The 24,770-nt window shown below is 36.5% G+C and overlaps 1 protein-coding gene across 1 annotated transcript; it reads right to left on the reverse strand.

The window, feature by feature from the left end:
- Positions 1-7,441: 7,441 nt before the first annotated feature.
- On the reverse strand, positions 7,442-10,940 carry LOC145629048 (dnaJ protein homolog). Its single transcript, XM_081681525.1, has 7 exons — positions 10,785-10,940; positions 10,506-10,696; positions 9,147-9,312; positions 8,905-9,049; positions 8,529-8,805; positions 8,220-8,418; positions 7,442-8,064 (listed from the first exon to the last, which is right to left on the reverse strand). The coding sequence occupies exons 2-7, from the start codon at positions 10,653-10,655 to the stop codon at positions 7,742-7,744; spliced, it is 1,260 nt and encodes a 419-aa protein (XP_081537651.1). The 5' UTR covers positions 10,656-10,696; positions 10,785-10,940; the 3' UTR covers positions 7,442-7,741.
- Positions 10,941-24,770: the final 13,830 nt, after the last annotated feature.

Below are 24,770 nucleotides of genomic sequence, written 5' to 3' on the forward strand. Positions count from 1 at the left end.
AATACTTAGAACTTTTCGAGTCTCATCCACTCATTCTAAATCATTGCCGAAACAAATTCAGGAATTAAAATAGAAATCCTCCCCAGTGGAGTCGCCAAAAAACTGTGGGGAATGGATTTCAAGCTTTAACCCCATGCTTGAACCCCACTGTGATCATACACTAAAGTACGGTGGCGTCCAAAGGGAAAGAAGATAGAGCAAAAGAGTCGCCAACAAGTTTTAGGAACTTGTAAACCATTCACGAGGTGAAGGTTACACCCCTTAACGATCCAAGAGATCGTCGACTCAATAAGGTCTAGAACCAAATAAGGGTTCGGGGATGAAGGTACAAATCCAACCTAAAAGAGATTGAATCTGCCCTAATAATAGGCCTCTTCATGTGCGCTTTCTAATTAACATGCAATCAATAGGATTAACCCTAAACCTGTTTATCTATGTTGGTTGAATTTTAATGCACAAATAAATCTATTATTGGCGATCACTTGAATTATAATCATATCAACCCTAACAAGATTATTAGTTATCTTATTAAGCGTGATTACAAGTACAAATTCCCTTTAAACATGCAATAAAAGGCGTGATCAAGCAATAAATAATAAATAATATCAAGCAACATAATAATAATCAATCATTATAATAATTATAGCAATAATATTATTATAAATAAAATAATCATCATCAAAATAATAATAATAATAATAATATTCATGATCATCATAAATTATAACAATTATAATCATAATCATAATCATAATCATGTTAATATTAAAGCATAATAATAATAGCAAGATCCTAGGCATGATACTAATAAGATTAATAACAAACCCTAGCATGTCACTAAGCAATAAAAATCAAATCTTTAGCCCTAACATGATACTAACAATCATAAATATTAGGAAGAACATAGGAAGCATCGTAGGAATCATAATAAGCATATTTAATATTATAATCTTTTCCCTAAACATGATACTAGGAATATCATAATAACAATGTAAACATGATTTCTACATCATAATATCAATTAATCAATTAAAGCACTTACTTTGATGCCTCGTACCTCTTTCTAATAACAAAATACACACGTTAGTAACTTCAAGGAAAATAATAAACGAAACAATTAAATTAAATAATTGAAATAGAGATTTGGGACCAAACCCTCAGAAATTAAACCTTTCACGTCAAGGGCGAAGGCAACTTCGAATATGGCTAGGTGTTTCTAGATCTTGCGAATGCGGAATTTTGTATGTAAAAATCTAGGTTTAGAAAAAGAAAGAGAGAGAGATGAATGAATTAAGAAAACTTGATGAGAATTGGTGAATGATTAAGAGAGAATTAGAGAATTAATGATTGCGAATGAAAACTGATTGTAGGTGAATATTCGTGAGAATTGGTTAATGAAAACGGAGTTTTTAATACGTTATTTATAGAGAAATCAGCCAAAAAGATAAAATATCAAAACAGAGCACTTGGCGCACGCAAAACGAGATTGGCGCACGCAAAACAGAGCTGGCGCCAGCACCAGCTTATTGGCGTCAGGCGCCAATGGCTAGCACCAGGCGCCAATGGCTGGCGCCAGGCCTGATTCCAGGCGCCAATGCCTGGAGTCAGGCGCCAAGCCTGTTTTTAACACGTTTTCGAAAATCAGATAAGTTTTCCGTACTGGAGGATAAAATCGTATCTTTTCCTCGAAAATGTTTTTTGATTTTAATTAAAACTCTAAAAAGTCAACAAAAGTCAATTTATCAATGCTAATTAAATTAGGAATGAAAAGAACCTTCTAGAAAAATCTAGAAGACTAAAACCATTCCTAATTTCATTAGGAATGATAAATCATATTAGGCCCTCCTCTAGATCATTGGGCCGTACATAAAGCTCAAACCGGGCCCAGTTTAGTAAATTGGCCATAACTTCCTCAATATTCATCGGAATTGGACTTATAATATATCGTTGGAAAGCTCTTGTCAAGCCCCATCCAACTACGCTATTATTGGACCCATATCATGGACCAACCAAATTGGATTGGCTTTTTTCTTAAAATAAGTTTTCAAAAACTGAGAGAAGAGAAAAGAAATTAAAACTTTCCGCAACACTAGACTTTCCACACTTTCGCTTCATTCGATTATGATTCGACGTGAAAGGTACTCATCACTGGGTTTGGTTTTGGGGAGACACATTTGGGTGTCTACAAGCGTGATGGTGATTCCGGCAACCTTAGGGTGGTGGTGGTGGTGGTGATGGTGTTTAGGGTGATGGTGGTGGAAGGAGTATGGTTGGTGAGAAAAATTGAATGATGTCAAACATGGAATTTATAAGGGTAGATGAGTCATTTAATATCGCGCCCTAAGTACTTCTATTGTGGCATTTAGTAACCCCCAAATATAAGATTACTAAGTTATGCAATGTTTTATGTACCTGAGTTATGCTTTACATTGTTATTTTCATTTATTATAGAAAAAGCGAAATTCTCTTTGATAACGCTGTACTTTTTAAATTTCTCAGTTGTGAATTGTGAAAAATTTTACTCCCTCCGTCCCCTTTTGATAGTCACTTATATCATTTTTTGGTAACCCAAAATGCTAGTCACATTTGTTTTTTCAAATATCATTAATATTATTTTTTACCAAAATTTTCTCCAATTTGCAAAAATATTTGTGCAAATTTAACTTTTCCATGTAAATTTTAGTTTTTCATGTATTTTAATTACTTTCTCTCTCTACTTTTTTGCATAACCAATGTAAATTTACTTTTTCAATATACTTTTGCTACTTATTATTTATGTTTATTAATTCCCGTGATTTTCTACCAAAAGTGACTATCAAAAGGGGACGAAGGGAATATTATCTTTGGTAAACCAATATTTTGTATACTAAGTCAATTATAACATTAATGATAAATTTTAACTAAATATTTAAGTATAGTTTTTTTTTTCTTACATTTATTTTAGAAATATATTTTTTAAAAAAAATCACCCATCTCCCCAATAGCCAGCCACATCCACCCCCGCTCCTACCCACGCCAGCGCCCAGCCTCACCTTCTTTGCCGGTGCACCGACCTCCCCCACCCTTCGGCTCGCCTCTCTTCCCCCTAAACCTCCACCCTTCCCCAAAACCAACTCCCTAAGCCCAAAAATCCCCCTCGAAAATCCCTCAAATTCTCAATCTCTCCTCCCTAATGAAATCAGATTAATTCCTCAAATTTTCAAAGCTTTAGGGTTTGATTTCGCTCGGTTTTAAGGTTTGATTTGAGGATTAATTTTGCTCGATTTTAGGGTTTCATTTGTTCGGTTTTAGGGTTTAAAAAGGTGTTTTTCGCCGATAAGGAGGGGGGCACCGGCGATGGAAGGAGAATGTTCGGTCAAAGGAGAGAGAGAGAGGAGGGTGGTCACCGACGGTGGTTTGGGCGTTTGGAGTTTTGGGATGGTGGTGGTCTGGGTGGTATGAGCGGGTGTCTCAGTGGAGGAAAGGTTTGTGTTTTTTTTTAAACAATTTAATTATTAAACAATAAAAGAAATTAACCATGGTTAGTGAATTTATATTAAAATAGCTATTCTCTTTGGCAATCAATAATTCAGATTTACCATTGATAATAAGATTTTTCGCAATTCACCATTAAGAAATTTAAAAACTATAGTGTTCCAAAGAGAATTTCCGTAGAAAAAATTTGTTCATAAAATGATGAACAAAATTTAATGTTCAATTATTATTGGAAATAAATTCTTAGTAGCTAAGAAAGGAAAGATGCATTTTTTGTCAAAGTTATCAAAAAATGTTCAATAGAATCACAGCTCATCAATCAAGGATTTGATTGGACCAATAAAGTACCTGAGTTAACTAAATCAATAAAAGATCTTATGAAATAGACTAAGTCTGCAGAATCAATGAATAAAAGCAATTCCATGAAATAAATCACTTGATTAGCGGAATCTTGTTCGGGCAACGGTCAAAACTGATTATTGACTATACAGACTCACCTACCCTTTCTGAGCCTTTCTAAGTTCGCCAACTGTACTTCTGACCCATTCTAAGTTTATCAACTATCCTTTTAACCCTTATTAAATTCGCCAACTGCCCTTCCGAGTCCAGACCCTTTAATGATGCGCTGTGAATGCTTGGCCGGTAAGCACAATTATGTCCCTTGATTTGAGGAGCGAATCAAGGAGATATCAATCAACTACGTTAACGTTTCCAAATCGATGAAGATTCCAATCAACGTTGTCAACATTACCAAAACAATAGAGATTCTTCAACAATTACCTATATTAGATTTACATATTTGTACAAATAAGCACACTCTTTGTAATAGAATTCATTCGAACATGGTCTGATACAATTTATAACTCCTTAATACTAAAATCTCAAATATTATTCATCATTATTAGTCCATACTTAGATTTGTGTCTCTTACTTCGGACATTGTTCTTTCATTATTTTATACTCGTAATTTTTATCGTCATTATTGTTTTATTGTTTTGCTGCTTTTAAACTCAATTATTAACTTATGTATTATCTTTATAGTTTGGTTTAGGTCTTTTAATTTGTTTTTAGGGTACGATTACTTCTATATAAGTTATCATATTGTACTCCGTAATCTGTTATGCATCACATGAAATTTCTTAATATTTTAGGTGATTTCACTATTATTTGGATGCTTTTTACAGTACTTAGAGGCGTATTGGTTGACAATTGGATAGTTTATAGGAAAAATTGCAAATAAATACAACCTTTGGCCAGTTCTTTATTAATAATACAACTTTTTAATTATTTATTAATATTACAACCTTTGGGGGTGTTGAATTTTAACAGGCGAAAACCGGTTGGTAACCTATTTTTACAGGTTACAATGCCACGTGTTGTTATTTTATCGGTTTTGTTAATTTAATTTGATTTTTAAAAATTTATTTAATATTTTTTATTTTAAAAATATATTAAATAATAAAAGGGTAATGTTATATGTAGCCCTAAGAGATATATATAAGCATTAAATACATTCTTGAAAATTATATAAAATTAGGAATTTATGACAAAAACACGCGTAAATCAGTGTAATTAGTTTTTATATTTTGATGATTTCTTAACTTTTTACGATTTTCAAGTGTAAATTTAATGCTAATAAAATATTGTAACTTTTACAAATATTGTTTTTTAAAAAATAATCCACCTGCCACCACCTTCACCATTTCTTCTCCTCCTCCCCTTCACCAACTCCCTTCTCCCCCAACCCAGAAACCGGACGGCCGGCGTCCGGCTCACAATTACTTCCCCTTACCCGTCGCGCCACCGACCTACCCCTGTTACCACGACCTCCTCTTACCCGTCGCGCCACCCATCTAAACGAAACCCTAATCCACCGCAACCTCGATTCCACCGCACTTCACCAAGCTCCGGCCACCATCAATCATCATCATTGAATCACCACCATTCATCCTCAACCACAATCATCGAGCATCAAATCAAGGCCGTGATGTATGGATGCGCGCCCGCTAACAGTTCCAATCAAATTGGGGCTTAATTGAGGTTCGTTTATGCGGCTGCAATGATGTTCGAGCAGCGATAGTTGAGAATTGTTGTCGGCTAGTTGCAGTTGATGGTGCGGCTATGGAAGGTGGTCAGGTGGTTCGCTGCTCGATTTTGTTACAACGGTGAGAGCTGTAAACGGTGGCGGAGTAGCTGTTGTTGCAGGAAGGTGAGAGAGTAGTGTAGGGTATGTAATTGCAGGATTGAAGTGTTGGTTGCCGGAGTTTGCGGAGTGTAGAGGTGTTGTAGCTGGATGTGGTCGATGTTGGATGAGTGAGGGAGAAGATTTGGTGGCTGGTGGATGCAAGTTTGTGCGGTGGCGGAGCTGCTATGATGCAGGGGATATGTGGTTTGAGGTTAGTGGTTGTTGGGGGTGATTGGTGGCGATTGGAGGAAGCAGTACGTGGTGGCTGCTCTGCTTCTTGTTGTTGGCGTGGCGAAGGTGATGGGAGTTGTTGTGGATGTTGGCGAGGGGATTCATGGGATGATGATTGATGGTGCTTGGAGGTGGTGCTGATTGTGGTGGCGGTGGTGGCAGTGAGGGACTAGGGATGTGGGGTTGTGAGGTGATGGCAGGGGAGTGAAGAAAACAGGGGAGAGGTGGTGGGTGGATTTTTTTTTTTAATTATTTTTTTTTTTTTTTTTGAAAGATTTAATTAAAATTATTTTAATAAAAAATTAAAAGTCTATTAAACAATTTTATTTAAAATTTTAGTTTTTTTAAATTGTAAACCAATTACACGGCGACACGTGTCATGGGTAACCTGTCCAACAAGTTACAAGTATTTTTGCCTCTTAAAATCCAGCGCCCCTAAAGGTTATAATATTAATAAATAATCGAAATGTTGTATTATTAAAAAAGAAACGGCCAAAGGTTGTATTATTATTTGTAATTTTTTCTTATTGAGTTGTTTGCTTTATTAATTGATCTTCGGGGTTGATGTGATAATTGCATGGCTAGACACTAGTGATTAAGTTGAGTCAGAGTTGTAGATCAAGCAAAGACTTGCAGCCAAACATCCCATATCCAGCCATGGCATACCACCAACCACCAGGAAGTAGGAATGGCAACGGATCGGATTCGGGTCGGATGTGGCTAAATCCGAATCCGATCCGTTTAGTAAACGGACCTTGGACTCGGATCCGAATCCGAGTCCGAATTCGAAAAATCCGAGTCCGAATCCGATCCGACTCGTAATTTTCGGATCCGAATCCGGTCCGCTTATACGGACCTCCGAAATGATCCGAATATTTTTTTTTTATTTTTTGTAATGTCATATACCTATAATTGCTTGTATTGTCATACCAATTAAAGTATAAACATAACATATTTAAATTATAAACTAAGTTACATAACAAAATTATGCTACAAAACAAGCAAAGAATTGTCCCAATTTATAGAGCATATGCTTATACTCTCGGATTCGGACTCGGATCGGACTCCGTCGGACTTTGCGTAGGGTCCAAGTCCGATCCACCTCCTATTCGGATTCGGATCTATTTTATCGGATTCGGACTCGAACTAATTTTAAACGGATTCGAATCGGATTTTTTCCTTCGGATCGGATCGGATTCGAATCGAACTCGGATTAAATTGCCATCCCTACCAGGAAGCCATAGCACTGCTCGTATATGCTCTTTGGCACGCTATGGCGTTGGAAAGCCAATGTGCGTTGATCAAGCATTGTCATTACATCATTGAGCATCATCACAACTTTGTGCGAGCTAATGGCCGCTTCCGTGTGTACAACCTCTAACATCGCACGTACTCATTGATTGTGCTTCAACTATCTTTAACAACTTGTGTATTTGTTACCTACCAAACCCCGGAGTAGAAAAAAAAAATGAGATTCAAATCAAAGGTGGATGTCTACCCCCATCCTGCCATCCATAGTAAATATTTTCTTTCGTGACAATACAAATCAAATTAACAGAATTAGCAACAAATATTATCATAGGAAGCAAAAAAATGTTCTACACAGGCCTAATCATTTTAGGTACCATGAAAATCCTGATACCCACAAGAAAATTTGACACTTTTGCTCGACAAGAATTCTTCAAAGGCATCTATGAATCTAGACTACTACTAGAACAACCAAATAAACTTATTCTTGCCGGTAAGCAACAATTAAATCTTTGAACGCCCATCACTTGAAGAGCGTTTAGTCCCCTCAGGTCCTCAGCAGGACCCTGCCCCATGATTCAATTAACTCAACTCACTCTTGAATTATTGCTGAGCACACTGAACCCTTTGGGCACCACCATGCATGTCTTCATCCTCATCGTAAGCCTCTTGCTGGGCTCGGGCCTCTTTCCTGCGCATTTCCTCTTCAATATTGACGTCATTTAAAGTGGTCTCCTCGCATTCATCCAATTCCATATCAGTTAGCTTGGGTGAGGACCTTGGAGGAAGCACAGCTTCCAAAGCCTTGCACTGGTCCATTGCCAAGGACTCAGGGAATTCAACTGTGAAATGGATATACAACTTGCCTTTCATGAAGGGTCTCTGATACATAGGCATCCCTTCATCATTGATTGCCTTGAAGGAGTCTACATGAAACCCCATAGACAGATGTCAGCACTAGATGATTAGTGGATTGAGCAAGTGAAGCTCAATAACTAAAAGGATGACAGACAACAAGCAAGGAATCTGAGAACTTTAAGGCAAGAAAAAATATATCATGGTTCAAACAATTAATTATTACCTGGCTTGACAACTTCTCCAGGCTGAGATTTGATTAGCAATTGTCTATTATCCAAATGGGTTAATACAAACTGAAACCCACAGAGAGCCTCGGTCAAGGAAAGGGTATGCTCATAGAAAAGGTCATCACCCTTTCGCTTGAATTTTGGGTGCTCCTTCTGCTGTAGGATGAAGACAATGTCGCCAGTGACAGTTTCAGGCTGCAACAAAAAATGAAATTCAATTAGAAAAAACAAGGATTAAAAAGTTAATCAAGTAAATCAACTTAAACAGAACAGAAAAATGAATATCCCAAGCAACAAGTTAATACCGCTTCATCAGCTTCTCCGGGAAATGTGATCTTTTGGCCATTCTGCATCCCCTTCTCAACATGAACTTCCAAAACTTTCTTTTCCTGGACAACCTTCTCACCCTTGCATTGTGGGCAACGATCCTTGTCACTGATGGTCTCACCAGTACCCTTGCAGTCATTACAAGCATGTTGCATCTGCTGGATCATGGAAGGACCAAGATGCCTGATTGAGATTTTCACTCCAGATCCTTGGCATCCAGCACATTTCATAGAAGCACCAGATTTCGATCCCTTTCTGCAAATTAAGCACCAAAGATATTATACATATGCCAATGGATAGAAGATTCTTCCCCTTGAATATGAAACTGATAGTTTTCAAATTAAAGTTACTCACCCCTTGCACTTGGAGCAGATAACGTTGCGGGAAAGGGAAAGCTTCTTTGACGAACCATTGTACACATCGTCCAAAGAAACCTTCAAAGGATGGATAACATCCTCTCCCCTTCTTTGCCTTCGTCCTCTGCTACTCCCACCACCGCCTACCTCACATCCAATACATGACAAACACTCATTAATACAAATACCCAGAAGTGGAGTACTTCAAAGCAGACACAATTTCAGGAATTTCATACTTACCGCCAAACGGACTACCCCCAAAGAAAGAAGAGAATATATCAAATGGGTCATGGCCTCCACCGCCACCACCCATCCCTTCCTTCAAGGCATCCTCTCCATACTGATCATATATTTCTCGCTTTTCAGGATCACTTAGAACTTCATATGCATGTGCCAATTCCTTAAACTGTTCATAATCAAAAGTCAACAATAAGCTTAATAAATAAAAAAAAAAGGAATCAAATAACATAACATAAAACATACACAAAGCAAAGAATCTAAAACATCAAGCACAGTTTGAAATCAAGACTCCGTCACAATTGACAAATTGAAGACCACAGTGGTTGCTATTTTTTGCCCCCCAATCTGCAACCCAGACAGATTAAAATCTAAATTTTACTAAGGATTGTCATATACTCCCATCTCTTGTTCCTCTCAAGCTTCTAAAGTGCACACTTTTATTGTTTTGAGAGAGAAATTGGGTTCTAGGGTCTTCTGCTTAGGGGTGAATGAAATTGAGTGACTTGTGGTGGCTGTAGTGTAGTGTGAAGTGCAAAAGAAACTAATTAGGGAGATCACAGCAATGGCTGATTCTCGGTTCAAGAAGTGGGCTATTGTATGCTTTAGTACCTATTCATTCACTCCCTGCACTCGGCTTAGTGCCCTGTGCTCTTCTCCACATTTTTGACTTTGACATGGGAAAACCGTTCATGTAATCTCGATGATTAGTAGTAGAAATAGTGTGTATAATGATATTCGTTATATCTCTATGCTGACTGTAGATTTACATTGTCCATACACCATTCTAATACAGCTAAAAGCCTAAAACAACCTTAAAATTTGCCAAATTTTGTGTACCACGGTACTCGATTTCTCTCTATGCTGAATTTAGATTTACATTGTCCATACATCAACTTGAACCATCTAAAACAACCCTAAAATCTGCCAAAATCATGACATAAACTCAAGAACCTAATGAACTTAATCCGCAGAATCGTTCTTTCACTCAATTTAGTCCAATACAAGCTTAACCACACAATAACGATTTCAATTAACATAATTTTCCAATTTTAGAACGCATCAAATACCAAATTCAGCAGGCAGATCAGATCAACAACATAAATCTTCAAACCCAATTCAACCAATCAAATAATCACCTAAAAAGATCAGAAACTAAAAATCAAAATTCACAAAAAAAACCCAGAAAAATCAACACATATAAATCAGATATCTTCCAAACCCAGAACAATCAACAAACATAAATCGATAATTTCCCAAACCCAGAACAATAAACAAACAAAAATCAAGAATTCAATAAAAAAATAACAACAAATCAACAAAAAAAAAACAAATTCCCAAAACAAAATCAAAACAAATTACCTTTTCAGGATCACCACCCTTATCAGGATGATTCTTAATGGCAGCTTTCTTGTAAGCCTTCTTAAGATCTTCAGGAGAAGCAGTCTTAGGAACTCCTAAAACTTCATAATAGCGAGTATTATCGCTCTTCTTAGGTGCTCTCCCAAACATCTTCTCTTCTCTTACTTACTCTTAGAATCTCCTCTCTTCCTCTGCAAAAATTGTATAAAAACCCCAGAAATTAGTTGGTTGAGATCCTAAACAAGAGGTGAATTTGAGAGGAGAGAGAAAGAGACGAACCAATCGATCTTAGTTCGATCTGGGGTAGAAGAGAGAGAGAGAAAGCAGAGCACGACGACGGCGACAAAAGGGTTTGATTCTATTCTTTAGGTTCTTCTTTTATTTGGGCTTCAATGGACGGTTTAGATTTTTTTGGGGATATTTTTTGGAAGGGTCTAGAATTTTTGCAATCGTTGGTTTGGGTTATAGAAAGTAAAAGTTGACGACTATTGTGGTGACTGGTGAATAGTTTGTTTGTGGACTATGGTGAGGTGGTCACAACGTGTGAGTGAGGTCACGATTGGCTGCCAGCGGCGGCCTACAAAACCAATCTCCACGGTGAGACTCAACTCAATTGTGATACTCAATTCAATTCTTAATTTATAACTCATGTAATATATTTTTCAATGGTAGGATCTTCTTAAATGTCATTTTTCAATATGGTACACTATATCCAATTAAATAAACAATTTTAAGTTTTTACAAAAACAATAAAAGTTAAATAACCCAATAAACAATGAAAAACCTTCATGCCGGAATATGTGGAATGCACATGAATGCAAAGGTCTTGGTCTAGAAAATCCAACAACAAGGTTACTATCGGACTACTGTCACAGTCAAAGACGGGGGCTAGTGCTCCCACCGCTGATGTGGCCACGACCTCGGCGCGTCAGCCCCATGGCAGGGTCATGCCTAGTCCTGATTACGACCTTCCACCCATTGTGTTAGGCTTGCCTAGGAATCCTTCGATCTTGTCCCGCAAGGGCGGGACACTCGAGGTCCTAGTAACCTCTCAACCACACCATCGATGGGACCATGGGCACGAGAATGGCCCATGGGACCATTATTGTGTTCCGGCAATTGGGTGTTCACTGGTATTACTTGACCAAATCAATATAAGACTCTTTAGGGGGAAGGTGCTCACTCACAGGTTGGTGGCCATCCTTGAGTGGCCTCATGGCCAAGGGCCATGGGCATATCCTTGGACATAGGATTGCTTATGGGGGCTAGGGCATAGCGAGATTTAGCTAAGGGGTTGGCTCGAGCTACGACTTGAACACGATGGCTAAGAGTTACTAGACTCTAGGAGTCTAGGCATAACTTAGGGTCTGTTCTCATACGTTTATTTTCAGTTCAGCTCTTAATTTCCTTCTCTTATAAAATATTCATTTCAGTTCAGTTTAGTTTAGCTCCTAATTTTCTTCTCTTATAAAATATTCATATCAGTTTAGTTTAGTTCAGTTCAGTTCAGTCTATTGGAATAGTATAGGGAATACTTCAAGCATTATCCCAAACTTGAACCCCACTGTGATCATACACTAAAGCATGGTGGCGTCCAAAGGGAAGGAAGCTAGAGCAAAAGAGTCGCCAACAAGTTTTAGGAACTTGTAAACCGTTCACAGGGTGAAAGTTACACCCATTAACGATCCAAGATATCATTAACTCCAATAGGTCTGGAACCAAGACTGGAAGTTCGGGGATGAAGGTACAAATCCAATCTAAAAGCTAAGAGAAAGAACTTGCCCTAATAATAGGCCTCTACTTTATTCTACTCGTATTCATTTGCGCTTTCTGACTAACATGCAATCAATAGGTTTACCCTAAACCTGTTTAATCTATGTTGGTTGAATATTAATGCACAAACAAAACTATTATTGGTGATTACTTGAATTATAATCAAATTAACCCTAAACAAGATTATTAATTATCTTATTAAGCGTGATTACAAGTACAAATTCCCTTTAAACATGCATAAAAGGTGTGATCAAGCAAAAACAATATTAAATCAAGCAATATAATATTAATCATAAGCATAATTATTATAATCATGTTAAAGCATAATAATAGCAAGATCCTAGGCATGATACTAACAAGATTAATAACAAACCCCAGTATGTCACTAAACAATAAAAATCAAAGCTTTAACCCTAATATGATACTAACATGAATATTAGGAAAGACAATAAGAAGCATCACAACAATCATACTTGATATTAGAAATTTTAGTTAACCCTAAACATGATACTAGGAAGCAATAAAACATCCTAACATGATACTAGGAATCAAAATAACAATCTAAACATGATTTCTATATCATAATATCAATTAAACAATTAAAGTACTTACTTGGATGCCTCGTACCTATTTCTACTAACAAAATACACACGTTAGTAACTTCAAGGAAAATAATAAAATCAAAGAATTAAATTAAATAATTGAAATAGTGATTTGGGACCAAACCCTCAGAAAATACCAATCCTTTCACATCTGGGGCGAAGGCAACTTCGAATTATGCTAGGTGTGTCTAGATCTTGTGAATGCGGAATTTTGTTTGTAAAAAGGTTGGTTTAGAAAAGAGAGAGAAATAATAAGCTATATTGCTTAAGAGAGAGAAGAGAAGAATTAGAGAATTCTAGGTGCCAATTGATGAAGGTCTAAGGACGCTATTTATAATGAAAATAGTCTGGATATGATAAAAAAAGAATCGGAGTTTGCAAAGGAATAAAACACGTCGTTGTCGCCACAACTGCCCTTGTCGTCGCGCGACAGGGCTTGTTGCCGCGTGCAGGCGATTTTCCCACACGTTTTATATTTTTTTGATAAAATTAAGCGTAAAAAGTCCGTACGAGGGGTAAAATCGTAATTTCATTCAAAACACTTCTTTTATTCCAAATAAATATCATAAAACTTAATTATCAATCCTAAGCACATTAGGATTCAAAAGAACCTTCTAGAAGACTATTAATCCTAATTTGCATTAGGAATGATAATTCATAATATGCCCTCCTCTAGATCATTGGGCCGCATATAAAGATCAAACCGGACCCATTTTAGTAATTTGGCCATAACTTCCTCATTATTCATCGGAATTGGGCTTATAATGTATCATTGGCAAGGTCTTTTCAAGCCCAATCCAACTACACTATTATTGGACCCTTGTCATGGACCAAAATAAACCGGATTGACTATTTTCATAAAATAGAATAGGTTTTGAAAACAGAAAGAGAGATTTTTAATAAAAACTAACCGCAACACTAGACTTTCCACACTTTCACTTCATTCGATTATGATTCGACGTGAAAGGTATTCATCACCGGGTCTGGTTTTGGGGAGACACAAATGGGTGTCTATAGAAGCCCCCACTTTGACTAAGTTTGGATAAACGCATGTTTCGAAAACAAAAGTCAAAGTAGCGATAGGGACGGAGAATGATTCAGAACGTTATGCGATCGTAAATCACTCTTGTAACGTCGATACCAGCAAACTAGTGTTAGTTTAAAACAGATAAAAGAGTTAAGAAATGCGTATCTTGCACCGTCGAGCACACGTCTCTGGGAGTAACCGATTTGTTGCATTGTTGTTGTGACAACCTTCCACAAGCTAGGAAACGCCATCTTGTTGTTTTGATGTTCACTCGTCTCTGAACAATGGAGCTTTTCTGGATATGTTCACGCGTCTCTGAACAAAGAGCTTTGACAATCTTCCTCAAGCTAGGGGATACCGCCTGAAGATTGTTACGCCTGTAACTGCCTCCAATTTCAGCTGTGATAGTCTTCTACAAGCCAGAGAATACTATCGAAGATTGCTTCGCCTGAAACGATCCTCTACCGCCTTGTGACCATTTTCCGCAAGCCAGGGAACATGATCCACTCTCTCTCTCTCTCCCTCTATCACAATTTTACATTAAGGTTGTTTTTTTCCTAGTTATAATATAATTAATCAATTTTCTTTCTATACAAAGTATCACATTAATATTGAGTTTGAACACATAAAATTGGCAATTAAGTGACCACATATCTCTTCCTCACTCCTTCCTTCCATCACTCCATCCTTCCTTACTTTATAATTTTACAAAATTCGTAAAGTTAATATTTACTTGCGTTCAATTCAAACCACTTCTCCAACCCTCACTTGTTCGCCTCTCATCTTCCATATTCCTTTACATTTTTACACTTAACCTGTATGGTTTTTAAAATTTTAGAACCTTTTAAAAAAGTAATTTTTATCACTTCTTTGATTACATTCTATAAAAATAGTCATTGAACCCCCTCCTTGTTTTTTTTTTTTTTTTCATTTTCACATTCCTAATTTCTCTCATTTATCTCCTTTGTGACAGTTGCATCTTAATTTTAAATACTAAAAATGATCTCTTAAAGTGCTTTGTTCTCACCTACTTTTTCTATTGTCCCAAAGCTCTCCTCTCTTTCTCTGTTTTTCTTCCCCTGACCTTGTCTACTTACTCTTTCTTTGAAAATTATAGATATACACTTGCTTACCTCTCACAATCCCTTCCTTTATTTAACCAAACTCCCTCTTTTTTTTTACAAATTGTTCTTCTCCTAGTTCCCTTTCTCTCTTTTTTTTTTTTTTTTTTTTTTTTTAATTTAAAATGGATATAAAATAAAATTATAGGTATTACTTATTCACCCTTCTCTCGATCTCCCCCCCCCCCCTTTCATCCCCCAATCTAGCACATAATCTTTGTTAAAAATGCTTATAATTCATGTTGGTTACGAGCTAATCAATAAGTGTATCATAATTATAAGTTTTAATTGTTGAACAATTATCTTAAAGGTCTTTATGTTATTATAATAACATAAATAGCTTGTTCTTGTATTATTTTACGAAAGAGGTCTAAGGGCTATAATATCAATAGAGTATAAATCTTCTATTCATCTTACTTACTTACTTACTTACTTGTACCCTATTTACCTTCTCTAGTAATCTCTTTCATTTAGGAATCTCTTTTTAAGTGGTTTATATTCCATCCTCTCCATTTCTCTTTCTATTTGTTAACAGTTTGCAGAGTTTATAGTTAAGTGCTACTTGCATATGTACTTTCTTCATTGGGTTTCACATTTATAAGAATATTTATCCATTTCAATCTAATCATTACAGTTTGTACTTTCTTCCCCTCTCTCTTCCTATGTCTCTCTTCTAAAAAGCACATATGTATAAATCCAGCATTATTCTACTATAAACTCTCATTATTATTGGTGTCTTCTAACCCCACCTTACCTCATCGCTATCTTGTTTCATCGCTATCTCCTTTAACTTCACCCCGTCATCTAAGGTTTTACAACAAATACTTGACGAGAAGAGGAAAACTAGGTTGTTATCTAATCTTCCATCGGTCAAACTAAATTTATAAACACTTAACAAACCTAAATACGAGTTTAGAGGCAAGTCAAGGGTCGAACCTAAAGGAACGGTAATGTTCAAGCACTTTCAATTATGCACCTAAGCTAGGTCGAAGACGAAGGTATGAGAGAATACTAACAACTAACAAAACAAGTAACCAAGGAAATAAAACACTAGGAACGGGGATCAACAAGTAATCATGTCAATTGCAACAACTTGGAAAGATCATGCCAATCAAAGGTTGTGAAGACTAATGATAAGAGCAATCAATTGGAATCAAAGAGCGATCTCCTAATTGTTAAGCTAGGGTTCACTATGAATAACAAACTAAGAGAATCACAATCAAAACCAATCGATAATTGAAATTCCTAAATCAATTGTTTGTGTCATCAACAATTACAATGCAATCTAGCATAATTCTCAAGGCCTAATCGAATTACACACATGCAAACCTTCATTAATCACTTTAATCTCAACAATCAATCAACACAATTCCCAAGTTAATCACAATTAATCAATCATACAAGTTTCACACAATTCCTAGCAAACAACTACTCAAATATCATCATCTATCAACAATCAACTAAAGAAATCAAGAATAATTCACAAAATATGGAGAACAAGTACACTAAACAAGCATCAAACATCAAAATCAATTCAAACAAACATGAAATTGAATAAAGCAATAAAGAGGAGAGAGAGTGAGAATCCTTCTTTGATTGATAATGGAGATCTTCAATACAATTGTCATCTTGAATCTTCAACCTCTCAAAACCATTGAAATTCCTCACTTTCTCTCTCTAAAATCTACTCCTAAAACTAACCCTATATCTAGAGAGAGAAACTCTCAACTAAGCTAAGAAATATGAGGTCTCATTCTAATTCTAATTGTCTCAGTCTTTTTCTCTCTAACCCAAAAATGGTATTTATAATTACAAGGTTAAGAGAAAATAAAAGAGAAAAGAAAATAAAAGAAAAGGAAAATAAAAGAAATGAAAATAAATAAATAAGTAAAAGAAAAAGAAAGTAAAATGAAAATAAGAAAACAAAAGGAAAATAGGTAAAATACAAAAAAGAATCGAAAATAAGAAATCAGTGGATTTCAATTTTCGGTGCTCTTATTTGGGAAATAATCCGATGCTTCTCACATCCTCTATCACGCACCATCAAAGCTGCTCATCACCATCAGTTATCTTTGATCATCAAATCAAGGCCAATAGTCTTCATTAAAATCATCAACCTAGATTGGCTCGGCTGCGATTAAAGGGAGCGCGTCCGCGGTGATTTGGGATCGAATTGAAATTGCCGTTGGAGTTGCACGGTGGAGCAGGGGCAGAAACCGTGGTTTCGAGTGGCAGAGATTGTTGTGGGCTGGTGGTGATTAGAGGTGAGAAGTGGTGGTTATTGCGGCTAGTTGTAGGCTGATTTGAATTGGAGGTGGAAAGGAGGTGCGTGAGGGGGAGCAGGGGTAGCTACGTTGGAGAAGGGCACGACGGCCGCGCCCGCGGTGATGGAGCCCACGCCCACGGGTTTGGGGCTGCGCCCGCGGTGAGCCCGCAGCCAGACCGCGGAGAGTTCCTGATCGATTTTTGCTGTTTTGGTGCAATCGAGCCCGCGCCCGTGGCTATCATGGCTATTTGCTTGGTGATGAGACTTGTTGGTTTGTTATGTTGCAACACTAAATTGATTTTGAATCTAAAACCTCGAAACATCAAGCTTGAACATTGGAGCTCCGAATATGACAATTTGAATCGTGTCTTGTCCCGAGCAATCACCTACACGAACAACCAAACATGAGGGAGAAATAAGAAACAAATAAAATAAAATAAATAAAATGGAAATAAATAAAGTAAAAATAAAAGAAATAAAAGAAATAAAACTAAAACTATGAATTAAGGCTAAAATCATGAAAAACTAATAAAAACTAATCAAAACCCAAAATGAGTTATTAAAATGAAAAACCAAGGAAAATTAAGAAAATAATATGAAAATATAGAAAAAGGACCTAAATCTTATTCTTTTGAGCGCCATAAATGACCCTCATCAAATTCCCCTAAGCTAAACTTTTGCTCGTCCTCGAGCAAAACAAAATCCAGCCCAAGGGAAAAATGATGACATTATTCATGTAAAGAAAGAAACAAGAAAACTAGAGAGTATGGGAAAATACACTAAATCACTTTCGTAGGAATTACGGTCAATTTTAGCAACTAAAGACAAGCCATTTAAACCCCTAGATCGCTCTAGAGGACGAGTGATGCTCTCGTAAAGGTTTCCTAAGAGATTAACCTATAACTCTCATAATAATACAAACAAGGCAAAGCATGAGAAGGAAATCAAAAGAAAAGAAAAGCAAACACATGTTCATGAAAGGACTTTTCCAAATGTACAAGCACAAATGAATGCAAATCTTTCTAAACAAGTAAGGGAGTGCACGTTTCAAGATACCCTAGGTTGATTGAAACATAAATATGCTAAGCATAGGAACTAGTTTTTGCAATCAACTTTCATCCCAAACGGTCATACCACGTTCTCCCTACTAGTCTCATATCTTCCCCTAGTGAGCATCTCAAAAGTTCCACGAAGGAACCGGAAAAAGAGATAATTTTGGGCTACTCGACGTCTTGACAATGCATCCCCTATCCTTAGGCTTTAACTCATAATGACCTCCCTCGGTATGTGACTCAACCTCTAGGTCAAAAGGGCTTTCCCAAAGGTTGTAACGTAAGGGCAAAAGGTTGAGGGTAGGCTTAAAATTTAGAATTTGGCAGTATTCCTAATTAGTGAAGCAAAGGGTGATCAATCCTCAACACCATAATCAAAAAGTCACCAAACAAAAACAAACTAACACCCCCAAGCTTATTGAAAGCTATAACCACAAGCATATATACAAAAAGCGTAAACGCTTCTCCCTCAAGCTTAAAGGAAGCATTGTCCTCAATGCTTGAAAAGGGGAAAGAAATCACATCAAAATATTTTTTTGATTTTTCTTATTTTCATTTTTTTTTTAATTTTCATTTCTTTCAAAGCAATTGTCCATGCCTCTTTAACTTAGGACGACTTTTACAATTTTGTATTTGCTTTATCCTTGCCTTTTTTTTTTTTTTTTTTTTTTTTTTTTTTTTTTTTAAGTTTGGACGACTTTTTCATTAATTCATTTGCCATTATTCACACAAATATACAAAACACAAGCTAGCTTACAAATATGAACCAATATCCAAACTCATATACCACATACTTCAATAAAATGATCATTTGCTTCACAAAATCCAAAAATGGAACAAAAATGAAACAATGGCTCAAAATTCTAAAGAAGTGGCTTGAAAAGAAGGGAAAAGGCTCAAATGGTTAGCAAGAAGGCAAATGTAAATTCAATGAACTAAAAAGAAAGAAAATTAACCTAGAAAAAAAAAAATTACCACCCCGAAAAGATGCATTTGTCCTCCTCAAATGGTTAGGTCTCAAGTTCGAGAATTATGAGTCAAGATTCTAGATTAGGTCCTGTAGACATCTAAAAATGTCTCCCCAAAACCAAACCCGATGATGAACAACCTTTCACCGCCATTATTGATAGGGTTGAGTATTTAATCTTGGAGTGCTTAAATTCATATTTCCATTTCATAAACCAACCCAAATTCTAGCCCATTTCCCCAAACCATAACTTATTTCCCTCTTTTTGTGCTTTTAAACCCAAAATAATTTATTTCGTGTCCTTTTAAATCATTCATTTCGTGTCCTTTTTATAAACGTTTAATCTAGTTTATTTTGGTCCATAATATGGGTCTAATGATTAAATAGTTGGATGAGGCTTTAAAAGAGCTTTTCAACGACATATTATAAGCCCAAATCCGAGTTATAACGAATAAGTTATGGCCAAAATATTAAATTGAGCCCAAACCGAACCTAAGCCCACCTTACCTACGACCCAATGATCATGTAGAGGGTCCAAATTATTTAATCCAATTCCTAAACCAATTAGGATTAATGTGAAGCTTCTATAAGTTTCTAAAAGATCCTAATTATCCTTTTTGAAAAGATAAGATTAAAGAGTTTGAAATTGAATAAAACTCCTTTTTTTGAAAGTCCTAATTTTATCCGAATTGAAAGACGTTCAAAGATAGTCAGATATGATTTTTGTGCCTCTTATTTTTTATCCAAATTTTATATGGTTGGATAGCCCTTGAAATTATATATCTTTCCAATGATATATTATAATATCAATTCTGAGCTGTAACGGAAAAGATATGAATAAAATGTCAAACTCTATCCAAAACTGACACCGTCTCACTATTTCGGCCATATCTTTTATTCTACAAAATATTTTAATCTGATTATAATTGGGTTATAAAGTAGACTTCAAGAGATTTCCAACGATATCTTATTTATCTTATTCCGATTTCTGGATCAAAAGATATGATAAAAACAAAAACCGCAAAAACTGCTGTCTATCGCAAGAGTTTTAATTCGATTCGAACTCGATCTTTTCTTGATTCTTCGACCCTCTTTTTTCCCTATAAATAGAGGTCATATCACCCCTTTTTTGATCATCAACAAACTTGATCATCAAATCATTCTTTCTCCCTCTTTAGCCTAAACACTAGCCTCCCTATTCTTCCATTATTCTTCCCTTAAGCACTCTAAGGAGTCTATACAATACCCAAAGTTCTATACTTAAACTAAGGCGTGAAAGGTATAATTAACTGAGGGTTTGGACCAAATCAAATCTATATTTAATTAATTTAATTTTCATTTAATTTAAATTTTTATTGAAGTTAATAACAATTTATTCATGATGTAGCAATTTAAAGGAACGCGCGGAATGTGAGTAATTAATTAATTTAATTACTCTTATTTTTATTCTTATTGCTAGCATCATGATTAGGTTATTATTATTATTTGATTTGACTAACGCTATTATTGTTAAATTGCTTTCAATACTAATGTTTATTCTATTGTTATAATGATCACTATATTACATGTTTAAAGGGAATATGTAATTGAAAATCACGCCTAATATGATAATTTGGACAACCGGTTTAGGTTCCTTTTTAATCTTGTTATTAAATCAAGTGATCACAATATTATAGAATTATGTGTTGCATTAATATTCAACCAATTTAGCTTAATAATAGTTTGGAGCAAATTGAATCTTTGTTTGTATGCTTTTGAGATCGCAGGAATCACTTTTCATTATAAGAATCAAGTAGAGGCCAATACGGGCGAATGTGACTCCATGACTCACTTCGTACCATCATCCCCGATCCTCCTTTCGTGGTTCCGAACCATATGGAGTTAGTAATCTCATGGATTATGAATGGGGTGTAACCTTCACGGGTCAATCGTTGTCCCTTATTCGTGGTTGCCTTTTATGATCCGTGAATGGTTTACAAGTTCCTTAAAAACTTGTTGGCGGCTCCCTACTTTATTTGTCCCAAATCGTATTATGTCAATTCCCACTTCCTATGAGTGCGAAGCGTATTCGCCACATGCTTTTACGTAGGCGCACATCAAACGACGCCTACAATTTGGCGACTCCACTGGGGAAGATTCTTGGTTATTTATCGATTTGAGTGATCGGTATTTAATTGAGATGAGTGGATGAGACTTGAAAGGTTCTTGAATTGTACTCCTGCGATTTAATTGGCATTGTTACATATGCATATACTTTTTAGGTTACCTATTTTGCCACAATAGTACGTGTTCTACGTGTGTGGTTAGCCCATGGGATTTATGCTCTATCAACCCGAAAACGTTCATGACAATAAGGGTTCATCCGAGTTTTTTAAATCCACCCAAACCATGGAGTCGAGTTCGATTTGATCAGGAACTCGCGGAGCCGCCCGTTGGCATACACCCTCAAGGGAGGCTGCCTTGCTAACGCGTCCAAACTCTTAACCATGGTACCCTTTGACACCCAAATAAGCTTGACCATAGTCGAACATAGAACTTGACTTTAGGTTGCGAACTTCATTGCATCATGCTTGACGATGTGCTTATATGTGCATTTTTTTATTGACTTTTTTTAATTAATTTTTTTTTTCTTCTCTTATCAAACCCTTTTTATTTTTTTTAGAGTCGAGTCATAGATATTTTTTAAAATTTGAGTCAACCCGGATTTTTTATTCCCGCATACTGCACAAGAGTCAACTTGTTTTGGTCATAGCCGGAGTTATAGAAAGAGTTACGTGTCGTGCCACCTATGGATCTGTAGCCCCGAGTTTTATCTTTCATTTGGAATTGGTTTCGTCCCAATCAGAGTAACAGATAAAAAATTATAACTGATATACTACAGCCTGCCCAGTTTAGGTGTCTTTTTAGTGTCAATTTTCTTATTTATTTTTATTTGTTTTTTTTTTTTTAACTTTTCGTGTCAAGCTAGTCTTAGCCAAGTCCTTTAATCCGTGTCAACTTGTATAACATAGGATTATAGATTTTTATTTTTATTTATTTATACCCATGAGTCCTAACTCTTCTAAAATTCTAGTCCTTTTCCTAGTTTCTTGTGATTTTTTGTGCTAACCTTAATATGTGTTCTTTGTCTTTGATTTTGGTTGATCTTATTTATGACTAACGATTGCCAATGGACCGTTTTCACCTAGTAAATAGCATAAACATTAAAATTGGACAAAATTAATCAAGTTAGTTTGGCTTTTAGTCTTCCGTGCTATTTGGTCATTGGGTTCTTTGTTTTTCACAACGTCCTCATGTCTAGCCATGCGATCATACCACGAGTCTTAATAAACTCACCTAATCTCACATGTTGAGTCATCGCACACACTTTGTCTTCGAGTAATGCACTATATTGTTTATGATCGTATACTAGGACCATGCATGCATCGCTTTCCGTCGTAATAGGAATGAGTGGAATATTTCCCATCAGATTTCAAAATTGTTTCATACACTCTTCCTTTCCAATCCGAGTATTGAGTGAATGCATTAAGTGAAATCATCCTTACACAGTACTTGAGTCTAAAATCACTAGGCAATAGTTGGAAGAATAAGGGGAACGTCACTCATTCCTTCCAATCAAAACATCAAAGTACAACAAACTTTTTTCCTCACCAGGCGGCAAGAAGTAACTCATAAAAAACCACGATGACAAAGCACGATGCAAGCTTCTCACCAAGATTTCATGTTTTCTTCTTCTTTTGTTTCAAAACCCTTCCCCCTATAAAGTCTAGCAAAGGTTCTCCTTATGCATCTGTCTATGTGTCATATTTCTTACCTTTTTCATCAATGAGCATTCCTTTCCTTTGCAATCGATCATCGAATTCATTCGCAAAAAAAAAAAAAAAAAAAAAAGAAAAAAAAATCAATTACCGAACTAAACACAAGGTACACCAATGACTTGAGGCTCCTTTGCAACCCTGTCATTCCCTATTAACAACTCAATAACATATTCATTTCTTCGTCAACCACTTTGAGCCTCGTCTAACGATTGACTTTATTTATTCAACCCACATTCACTTAACCCTGGGATGGGAAGGTGAGCAATTTGTGTAACAGTCAGAAAGCAAGTTCAAATTAAAAAAGGGAAAAGAATAAGTAAATAAATAAAAAAAAACAATGTCTAAAGGCAAGTGGTCCAATGTCTTTGATATGAACATGTCTCAAATTGCGTCTCTCATCGAGTGCTTGGTACCGTGCCTGAGAAACATGAATGCTAAGTGAGTGATGGACCGCATGATCTGAGATTGCCTACATTGATTCACAAGAATGGAAAAAAGAAAAAAAAAAAGAAATTCAAAAAAAAAAATGAAAAATAAAACTTGCAAAGTCTAATACATAATTGCATATCTTAGGGGCTTCTCTCGGGTCTTGAGTCTTTTACCCCTTTCTTCCTTAAACCTTCAGCTTAATAACATTACAACCCTTGAAAGACCTCTTTGAGGTGTGCACACACTTGTGCAAAGTTCGGTTAGAGCTACGCTGGCCTGATTCCTAACGGATACGTAGGCAACCTCACATCGAGGTGCGGCCACATTCACATTTATATCCACATTCATATTCATATCCATGCATAATCGAGTCAAAGAGTATCCAATACTTACCCCTACGCATTTAGATCTAGACTTGGGGGCTTGAACCCACATCATTTAGCCTACCCAGCCTAAAGAGTCATCATCTTTGACTCTTCTCACATCTATTTCCATCACCATAACCCTTGCAACCATCCTTAGTATTGAAAGGAATGGTGTCCTTCGAACAAGTGTATTATTCTGATAGCGGGTTCAGAATTATTAGAAAGCTAATATATTCAGTAAGGTCAAGTGATCGGAATGCCTGGGTGGAGGCCGTTTCCGATTAGTAATATTAATATAATTAATATTACAGCTTAATCTTGACTGAACCCTTCGGGTCACACCTAAGCAAAATATACGAACCAACTCGACGAATTAATTCGGAAGAAATTAATTTGTCGCCCGAGTGTTAAACATTTAGACGTCGGAAATTCGAGCTTGGAGCGTCGAAACCGAGCGTCGGAGAATCTCAAATGTCGAGCCAAAATTTAGGATTTGGCGAGACGGGAAAATGCATCAAGTAACAAGTAAAATCCTAGCCACGCAAAAGGCTAGGAATGCATGCCCAATAGGAGCATGCCACGTGGCAGCACACATGGCAAAACGCCATGTGGCAGCACACGTGGCCGCCACGTTGGCAGCCGCCACATTGGCAACCACCTAGTGGGAGCCACCAAGTGGCAGCGCCATGGTGGCGGCGCGCCACGGTGGCGACACATGTGGCAATGGCCGTGGACCCGGGTTGATGGGTCATGGACACGGGCCAAAATAAAATGGGCCAACCGAACCCAACTTGGGGCTCAAGGTTGGGTGACACATGGTTAGTTCACATTGCATGTGAAATGCC

The sequence above is a fragment of the Chenopodium album genome, chromosome 4 (genome assembly GCF_948465745.1).
Source record: "Chenopodium album chromosome 4, dcCheAlbu1.1, whole genome shotgun sequence".
In the NCBI taxonomy this organism is placed as follows: Eukaryota; Viridiplantae; Streptophyta; class Magnoliopsida; order Caryophyllales; family Amaranthaceae; genus Chenopodium; species Chenopodium album.

Excerpts from the sequence above, each read along its gene's own strand:
- LOC145629048 (XM_081681525.1), bottom strand. The coding sequence starts at position 10,655 with ATGTTTGGGAGAGCACCTAAGAAGAGCGATAATACTCGCTATTATGAA. Across the intron at positions 8,806-8,904 it reads ATCTGCTCCAAGTGCAAGGG|AAAGGGATCGAAATCTGGTG; the intron begins GTGAGTAACTTT and ends CTTAATTTGCAG. Across the intron at positions 8,419-8,528 it reads CCGGAGAAGCTGATGAAGCG|CCTGAAACTGTCACTGGCGA; the intron begins GTATTAACTTGT and ends TTTTTGTTGCAG.